The 19,327-nt window shown below is 61.4% G+C and overlaps 1 protein-coding gene across 1 annotated transcript in view; it reads right to left on the bottom strand.

Moving 5' to 3' along the window:
* The window catches only part of AHNAK2 (AHNAK nucleoprotein 2), a 32,209-nt gene extending 13,566 nt beyond the window's left edge, over positions 1 to 18,643 (bottom strand). The window contains exons 1-5 of the mRNA XM_033850526.2: positions 18,437 to 18,643; positions 3,063 to 3,121; positions 2,852 to 2,950; positions 967 to 1,117; positions 65 to 249 (exon numbers count right to left, since the gene is read on the bottom strand). Of these exons, the coding sequence (XP_033706417.1) occupies positions 65 to 249; positions 967 to 1,117; positions 2,852 to 2,950; positions 3,063 to 3,121; positions 18,437 to 18,491 (549 nt within the window). The 5' untranslated portion in view covers positions 18,492 to 18,643. The remainder of the gene's footprint in view (positions 1 to 64; positions 250 to 966; positions 1,118 to 2,851; positions 2,951 to 3,062; positions 3,122 to 18,436) is intronic.
* Between the last annotated feature and the right edge of the window lie 684 nt (positions 18,644 to 19,327).

Below are 19,327 nucleotides of genomic sequence, written 5' to 3'. Positions count from 1 at the left end.
ACGGGAGGGGGCAGTGGGGGTCCCCTCCCAGCCTCAGCCTGGGCACCCGGCCATGCAAGCGCACCTGCTTCTTGCTGCCCCTCGAGCCACGCGGAGCGCCGCCGGAAGCTCCCTCCTCGTCCTCCCAGGCGGGAAGCTGCCGCCTGACTGTGAACTGAACCTTGTACGGCTCTGAGTACTGGAGGATTTTGAGAGCGTCTTCGTATTTAATGTCGTCAAAGAATATGGTTGTGCTGAGCAGCTGATCCCCTAGACGAAGACAGAGCGGTCCCCGCACCTCAGTGCCCCGGACCTCGTCGGGCCTCACGGGAGGGGTCCACAGGGGTGCGTGACCGAGGAGGCGACCCTGCTCAGGCTGCCCGGCCCCTTCCTTCTCTTGAGCCCCGGGTGGGAAGGAGCCCCCATTTCCAAGCAGAAAACCTGTCAGAGCGGGTGGCCCCAGCCCGGACACGGCTAGGTAGTCTCTAGGGACTCAACTGAGTCCACTGTGGCCCGTCCCCCTCAGGCCCCACCCGATCCTGACGGGACCACGGGGACGTGGGGGTGGGGTCGTGGCACCCGATCCTGATGGGACCACGGGACGTGGGGTGGGGTCGTGGCACCCGATCCTGATGGGACCATGGGGACGTGGGGATGGGGGACCACGGGACATGGGGATGGGGGACCACGGGGACGTGGGGATGGGGCCATGCTGAGTCCACTGTGGCCCGTCCCCCTCAGGCCCCACCCGATCCTGATGGGACCACGGGGACGTGGAGATGGGGCCATGCTGAGTCCACTGTGGCCCGTCCCCCTCAGGCCCCACCCGATCCTGACGGGACCACGGGATGTGGGGATGGGGGACCACGGGACGTGGGGATGGGGGATCACGGGGACGTGGGGATGGGGGACCACGGGGACGTGGGGATGGGGACCACGGGACGTGGGGATGGGGGACCATGGGGACGTGGGGTGGGGCCGTGGCACCTTCTCTCAGGCTGAAGAGCTTGGCAGCTGAGGACTCCTTCAGCACCTGCTTGACAAAGATCCCCTGGTCCCCGCCGCCCGTGACAAGGTAGCCACTGGCTCCGGCCTCCACCTTGGTCTTCAGTGTCCCCTCCATCGCCTCCTGCGTGGACTAGAAGCACATCGGGCCCCAGTGAGGATACGCCCGCCCCACAGTGGGCATGGCTGCTGGGAGGCTGCCTCCCCTGAGGCCAGGGACCCCGGAGTCCTCCGTCATTGGGCAGCTGAGCCCGGGCACGGGGTCCAGGCTCTGGGGGAAGCCAGCTGCCGCCGTCTCAGCTGGGAGCAGCCTCCCCTGTCCCCGACCCCTCCTGCCAGGACTCAGGAGCAGCCCGGCCCCGACCGTCCGGGCCCAGCGGGGCTCGACAAGCAGCGGGGAGGGTCTTCTGCCTGCACGTGGCCAAAGCGCTCCTTCATCAGCTCCTGGCTCACCGCCGCCCTCACTCCAAAGCGCTCCTTCATCAGCTCCTGGCTCACCGCCGCCCTCACGCCGAGCACCAGTTACATACGAGGCAGCTGGTGCTCAGACCAAGGAGGGCCATAAACGCTGAGGAAAAGACCGGAAGCGGCAGGGCCAGCCTGGCCTCGGACACGACAGCTCCTCTGGGTCTGGGAGAGAGTTAGGATTGCTGGGGCCACCAGTGACAGCAGGCAGCGCACCCTCCTGGCTGGGAGCCTACAGAGCCCAGCCCTTCCGTGGCCCTGGACGCAGCAGCCGTACCCACTGTACAGCTGAGAACACTGAGGTCCGTGCGCCCGGTCCATCTGGTCAGCAGTCTGGGCCCTTCACCGTGAGAGCAGAGGGGTCTGGGGGCCGGCCTGGACCAGTGTTCCGGAGCCCCTACCCACCCCCGGGCCTGATGAGGGAGGTGGCACGCCCGTCCGCAGGGCACAGGGCCACACTGCCGGCTTTCCGGCTCCTCGCCTTCTCGCTCTGGCCCTGGCTTCCCCCGCCGGAGCCCGTGTGGACGGGCCGCCCCCCCACATCAGCTCCTGGCACACCCAGGCTCATCCTGGAAAGCGTCTGCGAGTCCCCCGAATCCCGCTTCCACCAGGACCTCCGCCTCCTTGGCGTGTCTTCCTGCAGCAGCGACAGACAGCGGGTCACCAACCTGCCCCTGCCCAGGGGACGGGAGGGACTCGGGGAGGCCCCAGCTCAGGGGCTAGGTCCCCCAGAGTGTGCTGTGTGCAGGGGGAGCTGAGTTCCTCCAGGGGGAAGGTGACTCTGGGCCTTTGTGATTCCCACAGGGCCCAGCCCCCGTGTCCGCAAGTAGAGGGGGCAAAAAAGAAACAGTACAAGAAGGAGGCCTTTGGGACTTCCCTGGCGGTCCAGTGGTTAGGACTCCGTGCTTCCACTGCAGGGGGCACGGGTTCGATCCCTGGTCAGGGAACTAAGATCCCACATGCCGCCGCACGGCACGGCCAAAAGAAGTAAGTACGTAAACAATTCTGAAGAAAGAATGAGGCCTTCAGTAAACACGCCTAGTCCGTGCCTTCCCCCAGGTGTCTCCAGGGGTGGCCGCGGGACCCTGTCTATGTCTCCTCGTCAGAGAGGGCACGTGTGTGCACATATCCTCTGTCCCGTCGCACGCAGGAGCACGAGGTCTGTTCCCCACACACACACACGTGTGCCATCTCAAGTGCGTCCTGGCCAGCTGATGGGAGGGCTCCAAGGAGGACCGAGGAGTCAGAGAGGACAGCCGAGAGGACGCCGCTGTGGCAGGGCAGTGTGGCTGCACAGGTGCCAGCGTGAGGTGCCCACACGGGGGATGCAGGAGGCGTGGTCACCTGCGGCCGCACACCCGAGCCTTCCCCGAGCCTCTGGCTGTCTGTGGAGCAGGCTTACCGGGAGTCCGAAGCCGGCGCCCTCAGTCACGTACTCGTAGACGGGCGAGGACCCCTGTGGCCGGGGCCGAATGATCTCATCCACAGACCCTTCCGTCACCTGGCAGGAGGAGAGAATCAGGCCACCCTCAGCCACTTGGGCTCTGCTCAAGTCCAGGAAAGGAGGGGGTGGGGGCTACGAGTGGGGCACATCCTCCCTGGACCTCACTTACGGACTGGTCCTCCGCGGTTTCTGCATCTGGCTCTTCAGGCTGCAACTGCCGGCCAGACGCTGCAAAGGGAAAGGAGGAGTCAGTGGAGGCTTGCAGGTGGGCAGAGCAGAGGGTGGAGCTGGGGGCAGGGGCCCAGGAGAGGCTGTGTACCACAGAGGTGGTGTAACCCTGGACCCTGGGTCTGGGAGCACATGCAGGGGTCGGGGGAGGACACACAGCCCCTGAGCCAGGGAGAGTGTGAGATCAGGTGTGATGGCAGTGAGCCAGGACAGACAAAGTAGATGGCTTCACAGAGTTAGTCACAGAAAGTTACTAAACAAACACACAAACAAAGCAATAACTACCACCCTGACGGGGAGAGTCAGGATCCAGAGTTACTATAATAATGTCCAGCGTTCAATAGAAAACTACATGACATGTACAGAATCAAGCAGGTAGGATCCACACTGAGGAGCAGAGCAGTTAATGGAAACAATCTTCGAATGTCCACAGCTGTTGAATTCGGCACAGACTCCAAAGCAACATTCATAAATTTATTCAAAAAAGTGAAGGAGACCATGTTTAAAGAATTAATGAAAAATATGATGACAATGGCCCAATGAAGAAAGAATGTCATAAAGAAATAGAAATTATATTAAGAAAAAAGAAAAAAGCCAAATGGAAACTCTGAAGTTGAAAGTTTCCTAGAGGGGCTCAATAGAGGGCTGAGATGCCAGTGGAAGGAAGCAAAAAACTTGTAGGTTAGGGGAATTCCCTGGCAGTCCAGTGGTTAGGACTCGGCACTTTCACTGCCAGGGCGCAGGTTCAATCCCTGGTTGGGGAACTAAGATCCCTCAAGACACACAGTGCAGCCAGAAAAAACAAAAAATGACCAAACAAAACAAAAAAACTTGTAGATTGATAGAAATTAACCAATTTGAAGAACAAGGGGAAAAGGATTGAAGGAAAATGAATAGAGCCTCAGAGATCTGTGAGATGACATTAAGAACACCAATATATGTGTAGTTGAAGTCTCAGAAGGAAACGAGAGAGAGAGAGAGAGAGAGAGGCAGGAAAAAATGTTTGAAAGAATAATGGCTAAAAACAATCTATGGATCTCAGAAGCTCAACAAACCCCAGTAGGATAAACACAAAGGGATCCAGACCTGGACAATCACATCAAAATGTTCAAGGGAAAGAGAAAAATTTGAAAGCAACAAGAGAGAAGTGGCCCATCACATTTACCAGTACAGCAATACAATTACTAGTCAACACCACAGAAGCTAGAAAAAAGCGGAACAGTATATTCAAATTGCTGAAAGAAAAACTTTGTTAACCATGAATTCTACATCTAGCAAACTGTCCTTCAAAAATAAAGGCAAAATAGGGACTTCCCTGGTGGCACAGTGGTTAAGAATCCGCCTGCCAGTGCAGGGGACATGGGTTCAAGCCCTGGCCCAGGAAGATCCCACATGCCACAGAGCAACTAAGCCCATGTGCCACAACTACTGAGCTTGCACTCTAGAACCTGTGAGCCACAACTACTGAAGCCCGTGCACCTAGTGCCCATGCTCCACAACAAGAGAAGCCACCGCAATGAGAAGCTCACGCACCGCAATGAAGAGAGTGCCCCGCTCACCGCAACTAGAGAAAGCCCGTGCGCAGCAATGAAGACCCAATGCAGCCAAAAATAAATAAATGAAATAAATAAATTTATTTTAAAAAAAGATGAAAAAGATGTGTAGCTAGTAAGTCAGTAGTGGAAATAAAATGCAATACTAAAAATACACGTTGTTTTATACATATATATAATGTATATAAATAATTTACATTAATATATAAAGTTAATATATAATTAATTATATATAACGTATACATCTATATTCATTTATAGATACAAAATTTATATTTATATATGTAATATATGTTATTAAGTAATTATATACCTGTGTATATATTTAATTAATTCTAAAACAAGACAAGGAACCAGGGAAAGAGGAGCAAAGGATGGATGGAATAAAATAGAAAGCAATTAGCAAGATGGTAGGATTTAAACCAGCCATTTTGACAATACATTAAATATAAAAGGACTTAAAATTCCAATCAAAAAGGTAGAGATTATCAGATTAAATTTAAAAAGCAAGACCTGACTACATGCTATCTAGGAGAAATGGACTATAAACAAAAAGAAGTTAAAAGAAAAGGAAATAAAAAATACATACAGTGCAAAAACTAATCATTTCATAATAATAAAGGGCACAATTCATAAAAAAAAATAATAACAAACCTAAGTCTGTATATACCTAGTAACAGAGGCTAAAAGCACTGAAGTGAAAGCTAGCAAAAATGAAAGGACAAAAAAGACAAATCCACAATTACAGTAGAGATTGTAACATTCCTCTCAGTAATCGATAACCTTACAAGACAGAATAGGTAAGAACACTGATCCACCCATCAACCAATGAGGCCACGGCGGAGATCACCCCTCCTGACAAGAGCAGAGCACACATTCATCTTAAGTGCACATGGGACATTCACCAAGATAGATCATAGGCTAGCTCATTTAAATGTCTCAGTAAATTTAAAATAATTAAGACCATTTCAAATCAGCTAGGTATTTTCTCTGACTCTCAACGGAATCAAGACGGTACAGTATAACCACAAATATCAGTGAAAACGAATAGGAAGTCCAGAATGGTCCCACACTTTGTAAGATCAGTTAACTTTTGACAAAGCAGCCAAGTTATTTCAATAGAAAAATAATAGTCTTTTCAGCAATGGTGCTGGGACAAGTAGATATTTATTTGGGGAAAAAAACCCTAGACCCTTACAACATAGCACATGTAAAAATTAACTCAAAATGAATCATAGAGCTAAATGTAAAACTTAAAACTTCTAGAAGAAAACACAGGAGAAATTCTTCACCACCTTGGCGGGGAGGCAGTGTTTTCTTAGGCAGGATACAAAAGTGTGAATCATAAAAGAAAATCTGATCAATATATTTCATCATAATTAAATACTTCTAGTCTTGAAAGACATTCTTTAGAAAATGAAAAGGCAAATTCAATATATCCGACAAAGAACTTGCATCCAGAAGAATTTCTGCAAATCAATAGAAAAAGACAAAAAATAAAAAAAACCTCAATTAAAAGTGGGCAAAAGATTTAAACAGACACTTCACAAAAGAAGATGTACCAGTAAGCACGGAAAGGATGGTCAACTTCTTTAGTCGTCAGGGAAATGCAAATTATTAATAAAACCAATGGCACAAAACAAAGGTCCCGGAACCAGACTCATACAGATATAGCGCTGTGGGAAAGTAATGATCTTTTCAGTCAGCAGTGTGGGGTCCACTGGAAATTCACAGGGAATAATATTGATATCGACCCCTAGGTCAGCCCCAGGAAGTATCAATTCCATGTGGATTGCAGATCCAAAGTTTAACGATACAGTTTCCAGAAGATAAACCAAAATGACACTGGGGATAGGGAAACAATTCTTAACCAGGACACAGACAGCACTAGCCTTAAAGGAAACAACTAATTGTTAAAATTATTAAATTAGGGACTTGCCTGGTGGCACCGTGGTTAAGAATCCAATGCAGGGGACACGGGTTCGACCCCTGGTCGGGAAGTAAGATCCCACATGATGTGCAGCACCGCCAAAAAAAACAGTAGAACGAAAAAGACTTGGGAGTCTCTGTCCGATGAACTGCGTCCACAGACAGTGTGGGTGAATTTCCCAAACTTAGTGCTGCAATAGAGCTAGACATAAAGAGCTCAGGCAGAACCCGCTGCGCGCAGTTCACAGGTGCACTGGTGCTGCAAGCCCTTTGGGAGGGGGCAGGCCAGCGGGGGAGAGGCCTCTGGTGAGGATAAGGGGCACTGGTTACACCAGTGTGGCCACTTTGGGAAAATGCATCCAGCTACACACATACGATTTGTACCTTTCCCAAAAACTGTTTCAATTCTACATAAAATTGAAATGAGGAAATTATAAACTTTATGCCAATAAATCTGAAAATGTAGAGGGATTGGACATATTCCTGGAGAAATAACTGCGAGCACCGCGCAAGGGGAAACAGGCTCCGCAATAGCCCTGTGATGGTTCAGCAACAAAAGCCCTTCCTTAAAACCGGTCCACAGGCACCTCCGGGCCCAGCGCCCCCAGAATTGTCCTCAGTATTCCAGGAGAAGCAGCCCAGGATCTCACACTAGGTCTGGCCCTGGGCTCAGCCACACCGTCTGCGTCTGTGACTGCATTGCTGGTGAGGAGGGGACACGGGTGCCCACTCCCAACCCACCGCAGCCAGCAGGGCTCAGAGCCGGGAGGGAATCCCTGTCCCACGGGCCGGGCAGCCGGCATGGGCACCAGGCGCGTCCCAGCCCCCGTGGAACACACGGGGGAAGCCCAGTCCTGGCGGGGTGCAGGTTTGGCTGCTACCCCCTGGCCAATTTGCTGTGTGACCCTGAGCAAGCCTGTCCCTTCTCTGAGCCCTGATTTCCCCATGGATGTCAGAGGGCTACTCTGCCCACCCAGAAGCCCAGAGGGACCGCAGGGAGTGGGAGGTGGGCGGAGAGGAGGTTGTGGAGGAGGCGGAGGGGCGGGGGGGGGGGGGGAGCGCGGCGGGGCGGGGGGAGCGAGTCCCAGGCTGATTCAGGCCCCGCCCCCGGGAGCAGTGGCAATCAAAGCCTGTCCCCCACCGAGCCCGCTGCCCTGCGCGGAAGCCAAGGGCAACGGCAGCTGACCTCACTCTCTCCGGCCGCAGTTCCCCTTCCAGTTCTGCCGAGACCCTCACCCCCAGCCGCAAAGTGGGCGCGCTGTGGGTGAGCAACGAGGAATCTGAGGCTGGGGGAGGGGAAGCCACTGGCCCGAGGGGGCTCAGCCCGCGGGGCTGCGCGGGGACTAGACGCGGCGGGCGGAGTCCAGGGTGGCCGCGCTCCCACCCCGGCCATCCCGGGACCGGTCATTGCGGGGCTGCCTCTCTCGCCCTGTGACCGGCTGGGGGTGTCGGAGGGTCCCCACCGGCCTGGGCTCGGGGCTGGGGCAGCCGGCAGAGCGGCGAGGAGGTCTGCGGAGCTGCGCGGACGCGCCCAGAAAGGCAGCCCGGCCTCCCCTGAGCCCCACAGCTTTCTCTGAGTCACCGCAAGGCAAGGCCCGGACTGCCCTCCGCGCGGGGCAGGCAGGTGTGTCCCTGGGGGCGAGGGCGGCGGTCCGCCCAGACCTGGGAAGGCTCTGGACCGCGGCTGCTGGAGGATGGGACCCCGAGCGGCTGTGCGGTCGCGCCAGCCAGCGGGGCCTTGGGCTGGGCGCTGTGTGTCGGGGGCGGTGCGGTGGAAGGTCCCGAATTCGGGCGGGGACACCCGGGCCCTGAGAAGCCGTACCCCCAGATCCGCTCCAGGGCAGGGGTGAGGAAAGGTGTTAACAGCCGGGAACCTGGGGACGGGGGAGGCTCAGCCAGCCCTGCTCCAGCTGGACCACCGCGCCTGCCTCTTGGCCCCCACCCGGCCCAGTCCTGCCCTCCCAGCCACCTGCTTGGGTGCAAGAGCCCTACACCCGAGGTAGGAACAGAAAGCGGGGCTCGGGGAGGCGGGGACAGGCCTCGCCCAAGGTCAGACCGCTGGGAAGATGCCCGGCGGGTCCCTCTGCACCCTTGGGACAGAGCCCCAGGCTGGCTGGAGCCTGGCCGAGATGCACAAACAGGAAGGAGGAAATCCTGCCTGCCACAGGGCAAGGCCGCCAGCAGCCCTGCCAGCCTCAGACGTGCCCCTGGGGAGGGAAAAGGAGGCACTCAAGCACCCCCCAGAGCACTGTCCTGACAGTCCCCATGTCCTGAGGGCCCCACCCCCTGAGTGCAAGGGAGGTGTCCTAACAGCCTGCCTGGCCTGGCCTTGGCCCCACAGATAGCCCAGACCCAGCAGTCGCCTCGAATAATGACTAATAAAATAAGGTCACCAAAGCCCCACTTTACAGAGAAGGATGTGGAGGTGACATGCTGGCGCCTGGTACGTCGCCAAATGCCCTTCCCCCCGTCCTCGAGGCTCAAGGCCCTGCTGTGGCCCCAGCACCCTGGTTGGGCTACGTGTCCATCCAGCCCCTCACCCTAACTCTTCCATGGCCTCAAACACTACCTACCGGGGGCCTTGGGTGCGGGGCGTGGTTGGCACCAGGCCAGCTGAAAAGCTTCGCTCCTGGGAATTGTAATATTCTGGGGTGGGACCTCCAGGAAGTGAGTCTATGGAGGGGGCAGAGCCGAGATGTGCGATGCTGGCTGAGGGGGACCTGGTGGAGGGGGTGCAGAAAGGGGGCATTTGCCTGGATGACTTCCCCATACTCACCTTGCCCTTTGGGCCCCGGACTGAGTTGGGGCCTCTCCCGCCAGCCCCCAGCCAACTGGGGCTTCTTAGGGGGCCCAGAGCAGGGCCACTCGTGGGTGTGGCAGTTTTGCTTAAACAGAACCCAAGTTTGCATCCAAACTGGCCGCTGCCAGGGCCCAGCTCCAGCCTCCAAGTGGGGCCGGGCGTGGGCGCAAGTTGGTGTGTCACGAGGGCAGCGGTGGGGCTGGGGGACTGTGAGAGTGGTGGGGAGGAGAGCTACGAGCAAAGGAGGGCCCTAGATAGTGGCCTGAGTGTCCAGCCTTGGGTGCGCGTGCGCGTGTGTGTTTATGAGCACGAGGGCGTCTGCTCACGGGGTGTTCGTGCTTGTGCTGGGTGTGTGTGTGAACGTGCACAGCCTCAGCTGAGGCCCCCGGCCGGCCCAGGGAGCCGAGAGAGTGGGAGCCCCGGATGTAGGCTCCCTCCTCGGGGGATGCTGGTGCCCACAGGGGCGCACGGGACGCTCGGCCTCACCCCATCCTGGAACCCCACGAGGAAAGTGCCGAGCTCGGCTGACTTGTCATGAGACGGTCAGACTTTCTGAAGCAACACCCACGGGCAGCCGAGGGCCCGCCCCGCCTCCCCAGCATTTCCCAAGATGAGCCTGCTGCACAGGGGGGCATCCCAGCCTCCTGCTCTGCCTCCAAGGCTTCGGGAGGGCCCAGGAACCAGCCTCGGCCTGCCCGGGCCTGGGGGCCAGCACTCCTCACCCGCCCCGCGGCCACTGCCACTGCAGCCGCAGCAGCAACCAGTTTTCCCATCGCCCTCTCCGGCCTGTCAGTCCTCCTGGCCCGCCAACATCGGCAGCCTCCCCAGTCTGCACCGCTGCTGCCTGGGCCCCAGACCTCCGGAGCTGAGCTCCAGAGCAGGCTCTGCCCCGACCTCTGTCCTTTCCACATGCAGTTTCCTCCGCTTGGCCACCCTGTCATCATCTCTGGCCGCTGCCTGGTCCCTGGTCCCTAGAGCAGTCTCACAAACGTTCAGAGCCCGGCCCCCACTAGGTGAACGCTAGTGCTGGGCACAGGTGGGCAGAGGAAGGGAAGGTGAGTCCCGCCCAGCCTGAGGGCGCAGCGGGGTCTCGAGGGCTGGGAGGGGCAGCAGGTGGGCCCGGCGCTTCTCCTCCTGCACCTGGAGACACCGAGACCGGAAGCAGGCCCACCAGTCCACCACCTGCCTGGGCCCGGCAGCCGAAAGGAGCATCCCCACCTCCTGTCCACCCCAACAGGACCAGCGGGCCCGAGTCTCCTTCTCTCTGGGCTGAAAGGCCAGCACCTAGATGCCCAGCATGGTGTGACCCTGTGACAGGGCAGCCCACCACCACGGACACCCCCCCCCCGCCCACCTGGCACCTGCAGGTAAGCGTGTCTGAAGCACCCTCCCGCCACCCCCCAGGGCTCCCAGTGCACCAAACGGCCATCTCCTGAGGACCCCCTGCAGGCCACACGGCCCAGCCTTGGGGATCTGCCTGTCCTGGGACTGAAATGGCCATGCTGGTGCCCTTGGGCACCCTCCAACATCGGCTGGAGCTGAAGCAGGGCAGAGTCAGGGAGATGCCCGGCCTGGCTCTGCCACCCCCCACCCCTGTGCCCCCACCCTCCACCTGCTGGGTGGTGAGGTGATCAGGTGCCCCAGGGCTAAACCCAGGAAGGCAGGGGACAGGGGGCGCAGGGTGGGCACAGAAGACAGCGCAGCCACTTACCGAGCCCGACGTCCTCCCAACTTGCCCAGAGGTGAAGGTCCCAGGTTTGCAGCTCCCTCTGGCCATCCTCCCCACTCCTCGCCTCCACAGCCCCTCCCTCCACCGCCCCGCCCACAGGCCCCTTCTCTGCTGTGCCAAGAGCCCGCCAAGCCCCCTGCCAAGCCCCCTTCTCCCTACCAGAGGGACTGGGCGGGTCCCCTTACAGGCCCCCACAGCTGGGCCAGGCCCCCGCCCCTCCCCCAGAGCGCCCCCGGACTGGGGGAGGAGACACCGCCCAGCTCGGGGTGTGTGAGTCACTACACCGCCCCGGTCCAGTCTAGTCCTGCTGTGTGGACAGACTCAGATGTCACACAGGACCGTTCGGCAGGCTGTGCACGAGCCTGGGACAGAGGCTGAGGGCTGTCGGGCTGGGGGTACAGGGGAGGGGTGTGGAGGCATAGCCCAAGGTGGGGACGGAGGCCCTTCCAGGAGGGAGCCAGGATGGGCACAGGCTACTGCTGCCTCTGGAACCTCAGTGCTGCACGGCCCCCCAGGCTCTGCTGAGACCACTGCCCAGGGCACAGCCAGCCCCTTCCACAGCCAAGGCCACAAAGGCCAGAGCGGGGCCAGACCAAGCCCACCCACGGCCTGGGCCTGTGGCCTTGGGGAAGGTGGCCTTGGCCACTGCCCCCCTGCCCATGCCCTTGGAGGGTGGGTCCCCGGAACCAGCAGTTTTAACCACCCCCTCCCCAGTCGTCGCCCAACTCCCCCGCTCCCCAGACCCCACCTGCCGGGCCTGCCCCCTCCTGTCACCTCACCCTTCTGCCCCCAGGACTCCCAGCTCCTGCCGTGGGGGACCCCTGAGGGGGGCGGGAGAACGCGGATTCTGGCTCCAAGGCCCCTCCCAGCTCCAGGAGCCCAGGCAGGCCCGGCAGGCCTATCTGCAGATCTGCTGCTGGTCCGGGGGCTGCCCTGCCCTGCGCCTCTCAGCCCCGTGGGGTGGGGCCCAGCTGGCTGCGGGCACCTGCACCCCACAAGCAGGTCGGAGCAGGCTGGCACAGCTGAGGGGCCCAGGCTGGGGTTCAAGGGTGGCGATGGGTCAGCCCGAACCTGCACCTACACCCCCACCAGACACACCAGGCCTGCAACGGTGGCCGCAGAGCTGAGGGCTCCTTGCTGAGGGCAACAGGCACCGGAAGCAGCTGCTGGGAGGCCGGGCCCCACCAGGACAGGGGAAGCCCGGAGCGACCTGAGGTGGGGTGACAGCAGGGGAAGGCCCCCGGCCGCTCGGAGGGCTCCCGGGTAGGCAGAGGGCTCCACCAGCTCGAGGCCAGTTCCCGGCACTGCTGGGAACACTGGGTGAGAGGCCTGAAGGAGGAAAAGCACCCAGGGCCCCCCCGGCCTGTCCCCCGTGAAAACCTAACGGTCATAAAAGACTCTAGTCACACTGAGACAGGAAACCGGCCAGGCCTGCTGGCCAGTGACCTCACCTACCCCACCGGCCCACACAGTTCTCACCTGGGAATTCTTTGTTTACTGCTTGACACCCCACCAGACTGTTACCGACACCCCCAAACGCCCCGCCCCCGGGCAGGGCCGGGCCTGCTGACTCAGCTGGGAGGCGGGGGTAGACGCTGGCACGGAGCAGGGTCACCCCACCCCGCCTCGTCCCCTCTGAGCCTGGGCGCTCCATCACAATGAAGCCGTCCGCCATCCTCCTGAACCCTCTACCACCTCCCCTGCGGCCACCCGCCGGGCCCTGGACCATTGTGACAGCCTCTGCCGGGCTCCCGTCTCCTGTGGCCAGGCACCCCCACCCACTGGCTGGAGGAGGCCTCGGCCACACTCTCCCCGACACCCTATGCTCTGACCCCGCCCCCCACAAGCCCTCTCCAGACTCCAGCATCCACCCGCCCGGCTCAGACCCTGGACTCGCTCCCTCAGGAGGCCAGCGCCAGCAGCCCTTGCCGTGCTGTGCGGGGGCAGCTCCAGGGCGATGGGAAGTGGCTGGGGAGGGAAGGAGTCAGCTGCTGGCACGGGGCTCTGGGTCAGGACCACTGTGACCCGGTAGCGGCGAGAGTCAGGGGGCCACTCCTCACCCCGCCCCTGGGCTGGTGTCAGTCCCGCAGGGTGTACCTGGCTCCCCAGCGGATAAGGGCTCTGGGTGAGGAGGCCCTGTCCACCCACCTTGGCTCCCGGGGACCCCACCTGCCGGGCCCCTGGCTCCAGGCAGGTGCTGGGCCAGCTGAAGGGACGCTGGCCGGGGCAGCTGCTGCGCTGCCACACCTCCTGGCCTGGATGCGGGCTGCCCAGCACGTGTCCGCCGACCCCCGCTGCACCGGCAGCCGCAGCTCAGAGCCGCCAGGACTCCAGGCCCTTGGAGTCACTGTGGGAAAGGGCGGGGCGGGGCCAGGGGCGGCTGATGGTGAATCCGCCGGCGAGGAGGTCGGGGCAAGCGTGGCATTCTCAGGGCATGTGTCACGGAGGAGCCCGCAGGTGCTGCCACCCAGGAGCAAGGCCTGCCGGGGCGGGGGTGCGGGAGGAGCCGCCTGGAGGGGTCCTGCATTCAGGTGCCGGGTGGGAGGCCACCCTCTTCCCGCCTGGAAGGGTCTGGCAGCACTGGCAGCTCTTGGGAAACAAGGGCACCAGCCAGGGTCGGGGGAGGAGTAGGAGGGGCGGGGCCCCCAGAGCCCAGTATGGGCAGCCCACGGTCTGACCCCCACCCTGGGGTGGGCAGCCAGCCGGAGGCTTGAGCCCCAAACAAAGTAGCCTTGACCTGGCCCAGCGGGGCCTCACCTCCGGGGCCTCCAGCCCACGCAGACACCGGCACCTGGGTGGACCCTCCAGTGGACAACGGGGCTGAGCGAGCCTGTCACCGCACTGTTGTGACAGGGAGGCCCAAATAAGGATCCCACCCCAGGTTTCCTGGCCCGCTCCTTTCTGAGCCTCGGCCATCCTCTCGGCAATGGACACCCACATCCGGTGCTGTGTCCGGGCAGGAGCCCATCTTGGACCTTCCCGGGACTCCTGGCAGTTCAACCAGCTAAGAAGGTGGAAAGCCCGCCTCTGCTGGCGGCTGGGAGCCACAGCTCCGCCTACCGCTCCAGCAGCAGCCCTGGGCGCGACACGCCGGCGAGTGTCTACGGCCAAGCTCTCTGGGGAGGGGCCCAACGCCGCCCCTCACCCTCGGGTACACACACTGGGTCCTCCGGCTCCCCGCAGGGCAGGAACCAGGTGAGCAGTGGGCACGGTGGGACGCCACCTCCCACCCTGCCCGGGCCCCTCAGGCCTCCTGGGCCCAGCTCCATCTTTCCATTTTAGAAAGTGCTTCTGACTATTAAATATTTATCCCAGCGAGGTGGACCTTTAGCGCCCAGCCGCCTGTGCCTCCAAAGAAAGAAAAAGGGAAACCAGAGGAAGAGGCCAGGCGGGCAGGCAGGGCCTGGAGGTGCCCCTGAAGGCGCCCGGTGTGCCCGGACCCGGCCAGGAGGGGCAGCTGCGCTTAGAATGGGGAGGGGCTCAGGGGAGCGTGGCCAGCTCTCGCGTGTGTGCAGCTGAGGCTCCCCGTCCACCCTCCCCACCCTCAGCCTCAGCTCCTCGATGCCCCTCCTCCGCCCTGCTGGGCCTTATCCCTTCCCATGGGACCTGCCCTGAAACCCTCTGAGGCTCCCCGGTGCCCTTGGAACATAGCCCTCCCGCCTAACAGCACGGTCCCTACACCTCTCCACCCTTAACCCCACCCCCATCCCCAGACCCACCCTGTTAAGCTACGTGCTGCTCCCCAGTCAACATTCTCTCCAGGCCTCTTGCACACGATGCCGCATCAGGCAGCCCTTCCTCCTGGAAGCCCTCCCTGACTTCCCTGTGCACCGAGGTGGCACTGATGGCAGAAGCCCCACCTGTCTCACCTTTGATGAATGAACACTGGTGAATCCCTGCTCCCCAATGTGTGAACATCTAAGGCCCAGAGCCCCTGGGATGCACAGATGGACGGGTGGGTGGACAGGCAACCCCGCTTCCCATTAGCCCTAGGCGTAGGGTCTGCCTCCTCCTGCCCCTGTCCAGGCAGAGGGCCAAGCTGGGGAAATCTGGGCTTTTCACCCCTGAAATGGGTGGCGGGGGCCCCCAGATGGCCCATGCCCCACTCCACCTCCCTGGGGTTCTCCTCGCTGGGACCTCCACTTCCCCACCCCCAGGCAAAGCAGCCCCAGTCTGAACCTGAAACACAGCCTTTCAGCAAAGGCAGTCACAAGAGAAGATAGAGAGAGGGTTGGAGTCTGAAGGAGAGCAATCCAGGGGGCTTCCTGGAAGAGGCAGCTCCTGGCTGGGCCCAGCATGGAAGACTGGCCAGAGGGAGAGAAGGCCATGGCCTTCACAAGGGCAAGGCCATGATCAGCCCCAGGTGGAGTGGGCGCACAGTGGGAGGCAGGTGGTTTGGGGCACTGGACCCTCCTATCCACTCCTGGGCCCCACCCTGCTTCCTGAGGCTGGATCTAGGCTATCCAGAGTGTTTCTCCACAAAGAGAAGAAGTGGGGGTGCTGTCAGGAACCCGTATGCTATCACCAGCGGTGGCTTTCAGAATCGTCCTCATTAAAGTGTCAGGAGGGTCGGTGCTCCTGCCCAGGTTGGCCTCTGAGGCCTCTTCTCTGTGCCCGGCCTTGTGGGCCCCCTGCCTGGTGGGGCAGGGCAGCATCAGAGCGTGTGGCATGGCTGCTCTGACCCCTGTGGAGGTCAGAGAGGCTCCACTTTGGTTCGGGGCTCTGCCTCACTGCTCTGAAACTCAGTGTCCCTGTCTGCAAAATGGGGACACAGCCCTCTGCCAGTGTGGACAACCCAGGCAAAGCCACCAGTTTGGACTGCTCACTGGAGCCACCCCTTGGCCTCCCTGGCTACACGGCTCTACCTCTCTGCCCCGCCTGGGCCGTGAGCAGCCATGGTCGCTCCTGTTCATAGATTCGAGATCCAGCGGTAGCCCAGAGTCCAGGCCTGTGCGGAGGCCACCGGCCCTGTTCAGAAGGGTGAGGCCACCACAGGGGATGCCCGACATTGCACTGCTTTCGGGAAAGGCCCCAGTGTTGCCGTGGCCCCCTGCCAGGGAGAGACCACCCAGATACGCCTCATGGTGTCATCTGCTCCTGGGGCTCTCTGACCCTTGTGGGGGCTTCTCAGGGTGGGTGTGGGAGGGGCCTCAGGCCAAGCCAGGGGATTGAAGGTGCAGCGCAGAGGCCCAGCCTGGGAGTTGGGGGCTCCCTATCAGTAGTCTAGCTGCCTAAGACCCAGCTCTGCCTCGGGAAGGAACCAGCTGCCCCTGGGATAGGAAAGGGGGGCCCATTCCAGGTGGAGGTCGCCTGGGAAGGCAGTAGTGGGGTGGGGGTGCGCGGGTGCTACTCAGACTGGCCAGGCACAGGGAGGCTAGGCGGGTCCTGGGCTGGTGTGTTCCCAGCACAGCCACCAGGGGGCAGCCTCCGAATGCAGGCTGGACCAGACATGGCTCCCTCCCCGGGGCCCCTGTCTGGGGCACCGACAGGATGTGGGAGGGGTCTTCAGAGGACCTGGAGGGACTGGTCCAGGAGGGCAGGTGTGGGCTGGGCAGAAACACGAGGGGCGGGGAGGGACGGGGAGGGCCTGCCCATCTCTGGCCTGCTAGGAGGGAACTGCAGCTGGAAAATGCCTGGACTGAATCCCCATGGCTCTGTATTAGGAATGCATGTTCCCTGGCCCCCTCAGAAGGATGGGGAAGCCTGGGAATCTGCATGCTGGACACAACCCCCCAGGGCCAGGTCTCCTGCCAACGCCCATGAAAGCCACTGACCTTGTTCCCTAAGAGGGGATGGTTTTGCAGGCTGGACACAAGGAGGAACTGCCCCAGAGGCCAGAGAACCACATGTCAGAGTAAGAATGAGGGCCTCAGCTGGGGAGGTGCTCCCAGCACAGGCCTCTGCAAGGCAGGAGGGTGGATAAGATGGCCCGAGACCCTGCAGCTTGGGAGTCTCCAGGCGGCCAGTAAGTGAGGAGAAGGCCATTGTGGGATGCGAGGCAGAGCAACGGCCCCAAGTCCTTTGGGCCCCGCTCCTCTCCCTGTGACGCGGCAGATTCCCAGGGATGTGGGCCAGGCCCGCCACAGTCAGGAAGAGGGGGCTAGGGACCCATGATTCTCCCGTTGGCTGTCCAGGGAGAATCGGGGTGCCTTGGGTTCCCACCTGGGCAAGGGAGGCCGAAACAGGAGGTCAGATGGGCTTCAGTGCTAACCAGATTAATGGGCAACAGGAGGGACCATGGGGGCTCCTGCTGCAGCTGAAGGGGAGCCCCACCCCCCCTGCATCAGCAGTGCCATCGTCATCGATCTCCGCTTTCCCCAGGGAGTGGGGTTCCACCTGTGCTAATGCAGTGTGGCCCCAGCCCCCCTTGCTGGCAGCTGGCCAGGTGTCCTGGGTGTGGCCAGGCTGCGGCATTACTGACCCTGGGCTGGAAAGACTGTCCCTGCCCCACCCCACCCTGCCCCCCACGATGCTGAGACACCCAGACCCTGGAACCAGGCCCAGTGCAGGGACAGACAGATGACAGACAGAGCACCTGGTTCTCATTCTGCGGCCAGAGGTGCAGAGGGAGGGGTCCTGCCCCATGGGCAACCCCCACCTACCCTTGCTCAGAACTGGGGGACCCTGTGGCCTGAGCTCTGACCCCACTCAGGCCCCTCACCAAGCCCCAGACCTCAGCCACCACCTAGCCAGTGAGCCAGCACACAGCAGCCACACGCTGGAGCCAGCCCAGCCCAGCCTAGCAGTCCTGGACCAAAGCCAACAACCCCAACTCCTGGTCCAGCCAGACTGCTCTCCCCAAAAGCAGATCAGAGGGCAGTCCTGGCGGCAGGTTCCCACCGCCTGCTGACCCACGGCAGTCATGCCCCACTTACACGTGCGGCCCGCCCCAGGCGGCTGCCTCTAGGGACAGCACACGTCCCAGAGGGCTACAGCAGGGGTACAGTTGACAGAGAGGGAGAGACAGACAGTGAGTTACAGAGAGAGAGGCGAGGAGTGACAGGGTGGTAGAGGCGCGTCAGCGACCCAGAGAAACAAAGTGAGCGGCAGGGATGGAGAGGGGTGGGAGGCCAAGGGACAGGGACAGGTAAGAGATGAGACGCAGGAGGAGGGAGGCACAGACCCGAGCAGCCCCCGAGGCGCAGAAACGCGCTCGAGACCGCGGGCCGGTCCCGGAGGCTCCCCCACCCTGGCCGGCGCCGCAGCCCACCCGCAACGCGCGCCCCAGGACCCGCCCGGCGCGCGCACCGCGCGGAGCCCACCCGCCCCGAGGGGAGCGGGCTGCAGGCGGGGAGGAGGCGCACCGCTGCCGGGGGCTTCGGACCAGGTGGGCAGCATCATGTGGAAGCAGTCGCACATCTTGGCGGCCGGGCGGTGCTGGCCGGCGGCGGCCCGTCGCGTCCAGTCGCAGATCCCGGCTCCGCCGCGCGGGCGGCCAGGGTGCGGGCGAGCGCAGCGCTCTGCCTCCGCTGCCCTGCGATGCCGCTGGCTGCAGGCCGCGGAATGCGGGCAGAGCCGGCGCCCCCAACCCCGCCGCCGCCAGGACCCCGCCCGGGCCAGCCCAGCCCGAGCCCAGCCACTGCGGAGCGAGCGCGGGCGGAGCCGCCGGCCTCATTCAGCCCATTGGCTGCTGCCCGCCAGGCCACGCCCCCTAGTGGCCACGCCACGCCCCTGTCCCTCCGGGAACAGGCTTGACCCAGGCCCCGCCCACTAAGGCCCAGCCTCTCAGTCCGGACCCCGCCAACGTCCCACCTCCAGTCCGATCACCGGCACAGGCTCCGCGGCAGGCCCGCCCCTCCACTAGATTGGCCCCGCCCCGCGCCCCAACAGAGTCCTGAGTGTTGACTTTGGACGCCTGCCCGGGGGGGTCGGGGGTGGGGGGCCCGGGGGCGGTCCCCGGACGCCGCGCCAAGACTCCCGGACTTGACCTGCGCGCCGCAGTCTTGCCTTCCAGTCCGGAGACAAGACATTTCGGTCACAAGCTGGGGAGCAGGGCACCCTGGGCGAGGGCGTAGGGGCAGCGGAGCCCAGGGAGGCCACGACATGTGATCTGACTCCACTAGCCCGGCCCTGGGGGCTCCTGGTCTGGAGGTGTGCGCAGCGGGGTAGCATGGTGCCACGGTGGGGGTGGGTAGGGAAGGGTCCTGGAAGGCTCCGGGCAGACAGTCTAAGCTCGGACTTCAGGAGTAGGGAAC

This window comes from Tursiops truncatus, chromosome 2, assembly GCF_011762595.2.
Source record: "Tursiops truncatus isolate mTurTru1 chromosome 2, mTurTru1.mat.Y, whole genome shotgun sequence".
Lineage (NCBI taxonomy): Eukaryota > Metazoa > Chordata > Mammalia > Artiodactyla > Delphinidae > Tursiops > Tursiops truncatus.
Note: the sequence above shows the minus strand (reverse complement) of the source record. Positions and strands in the feature narration are given on the sequence as shown.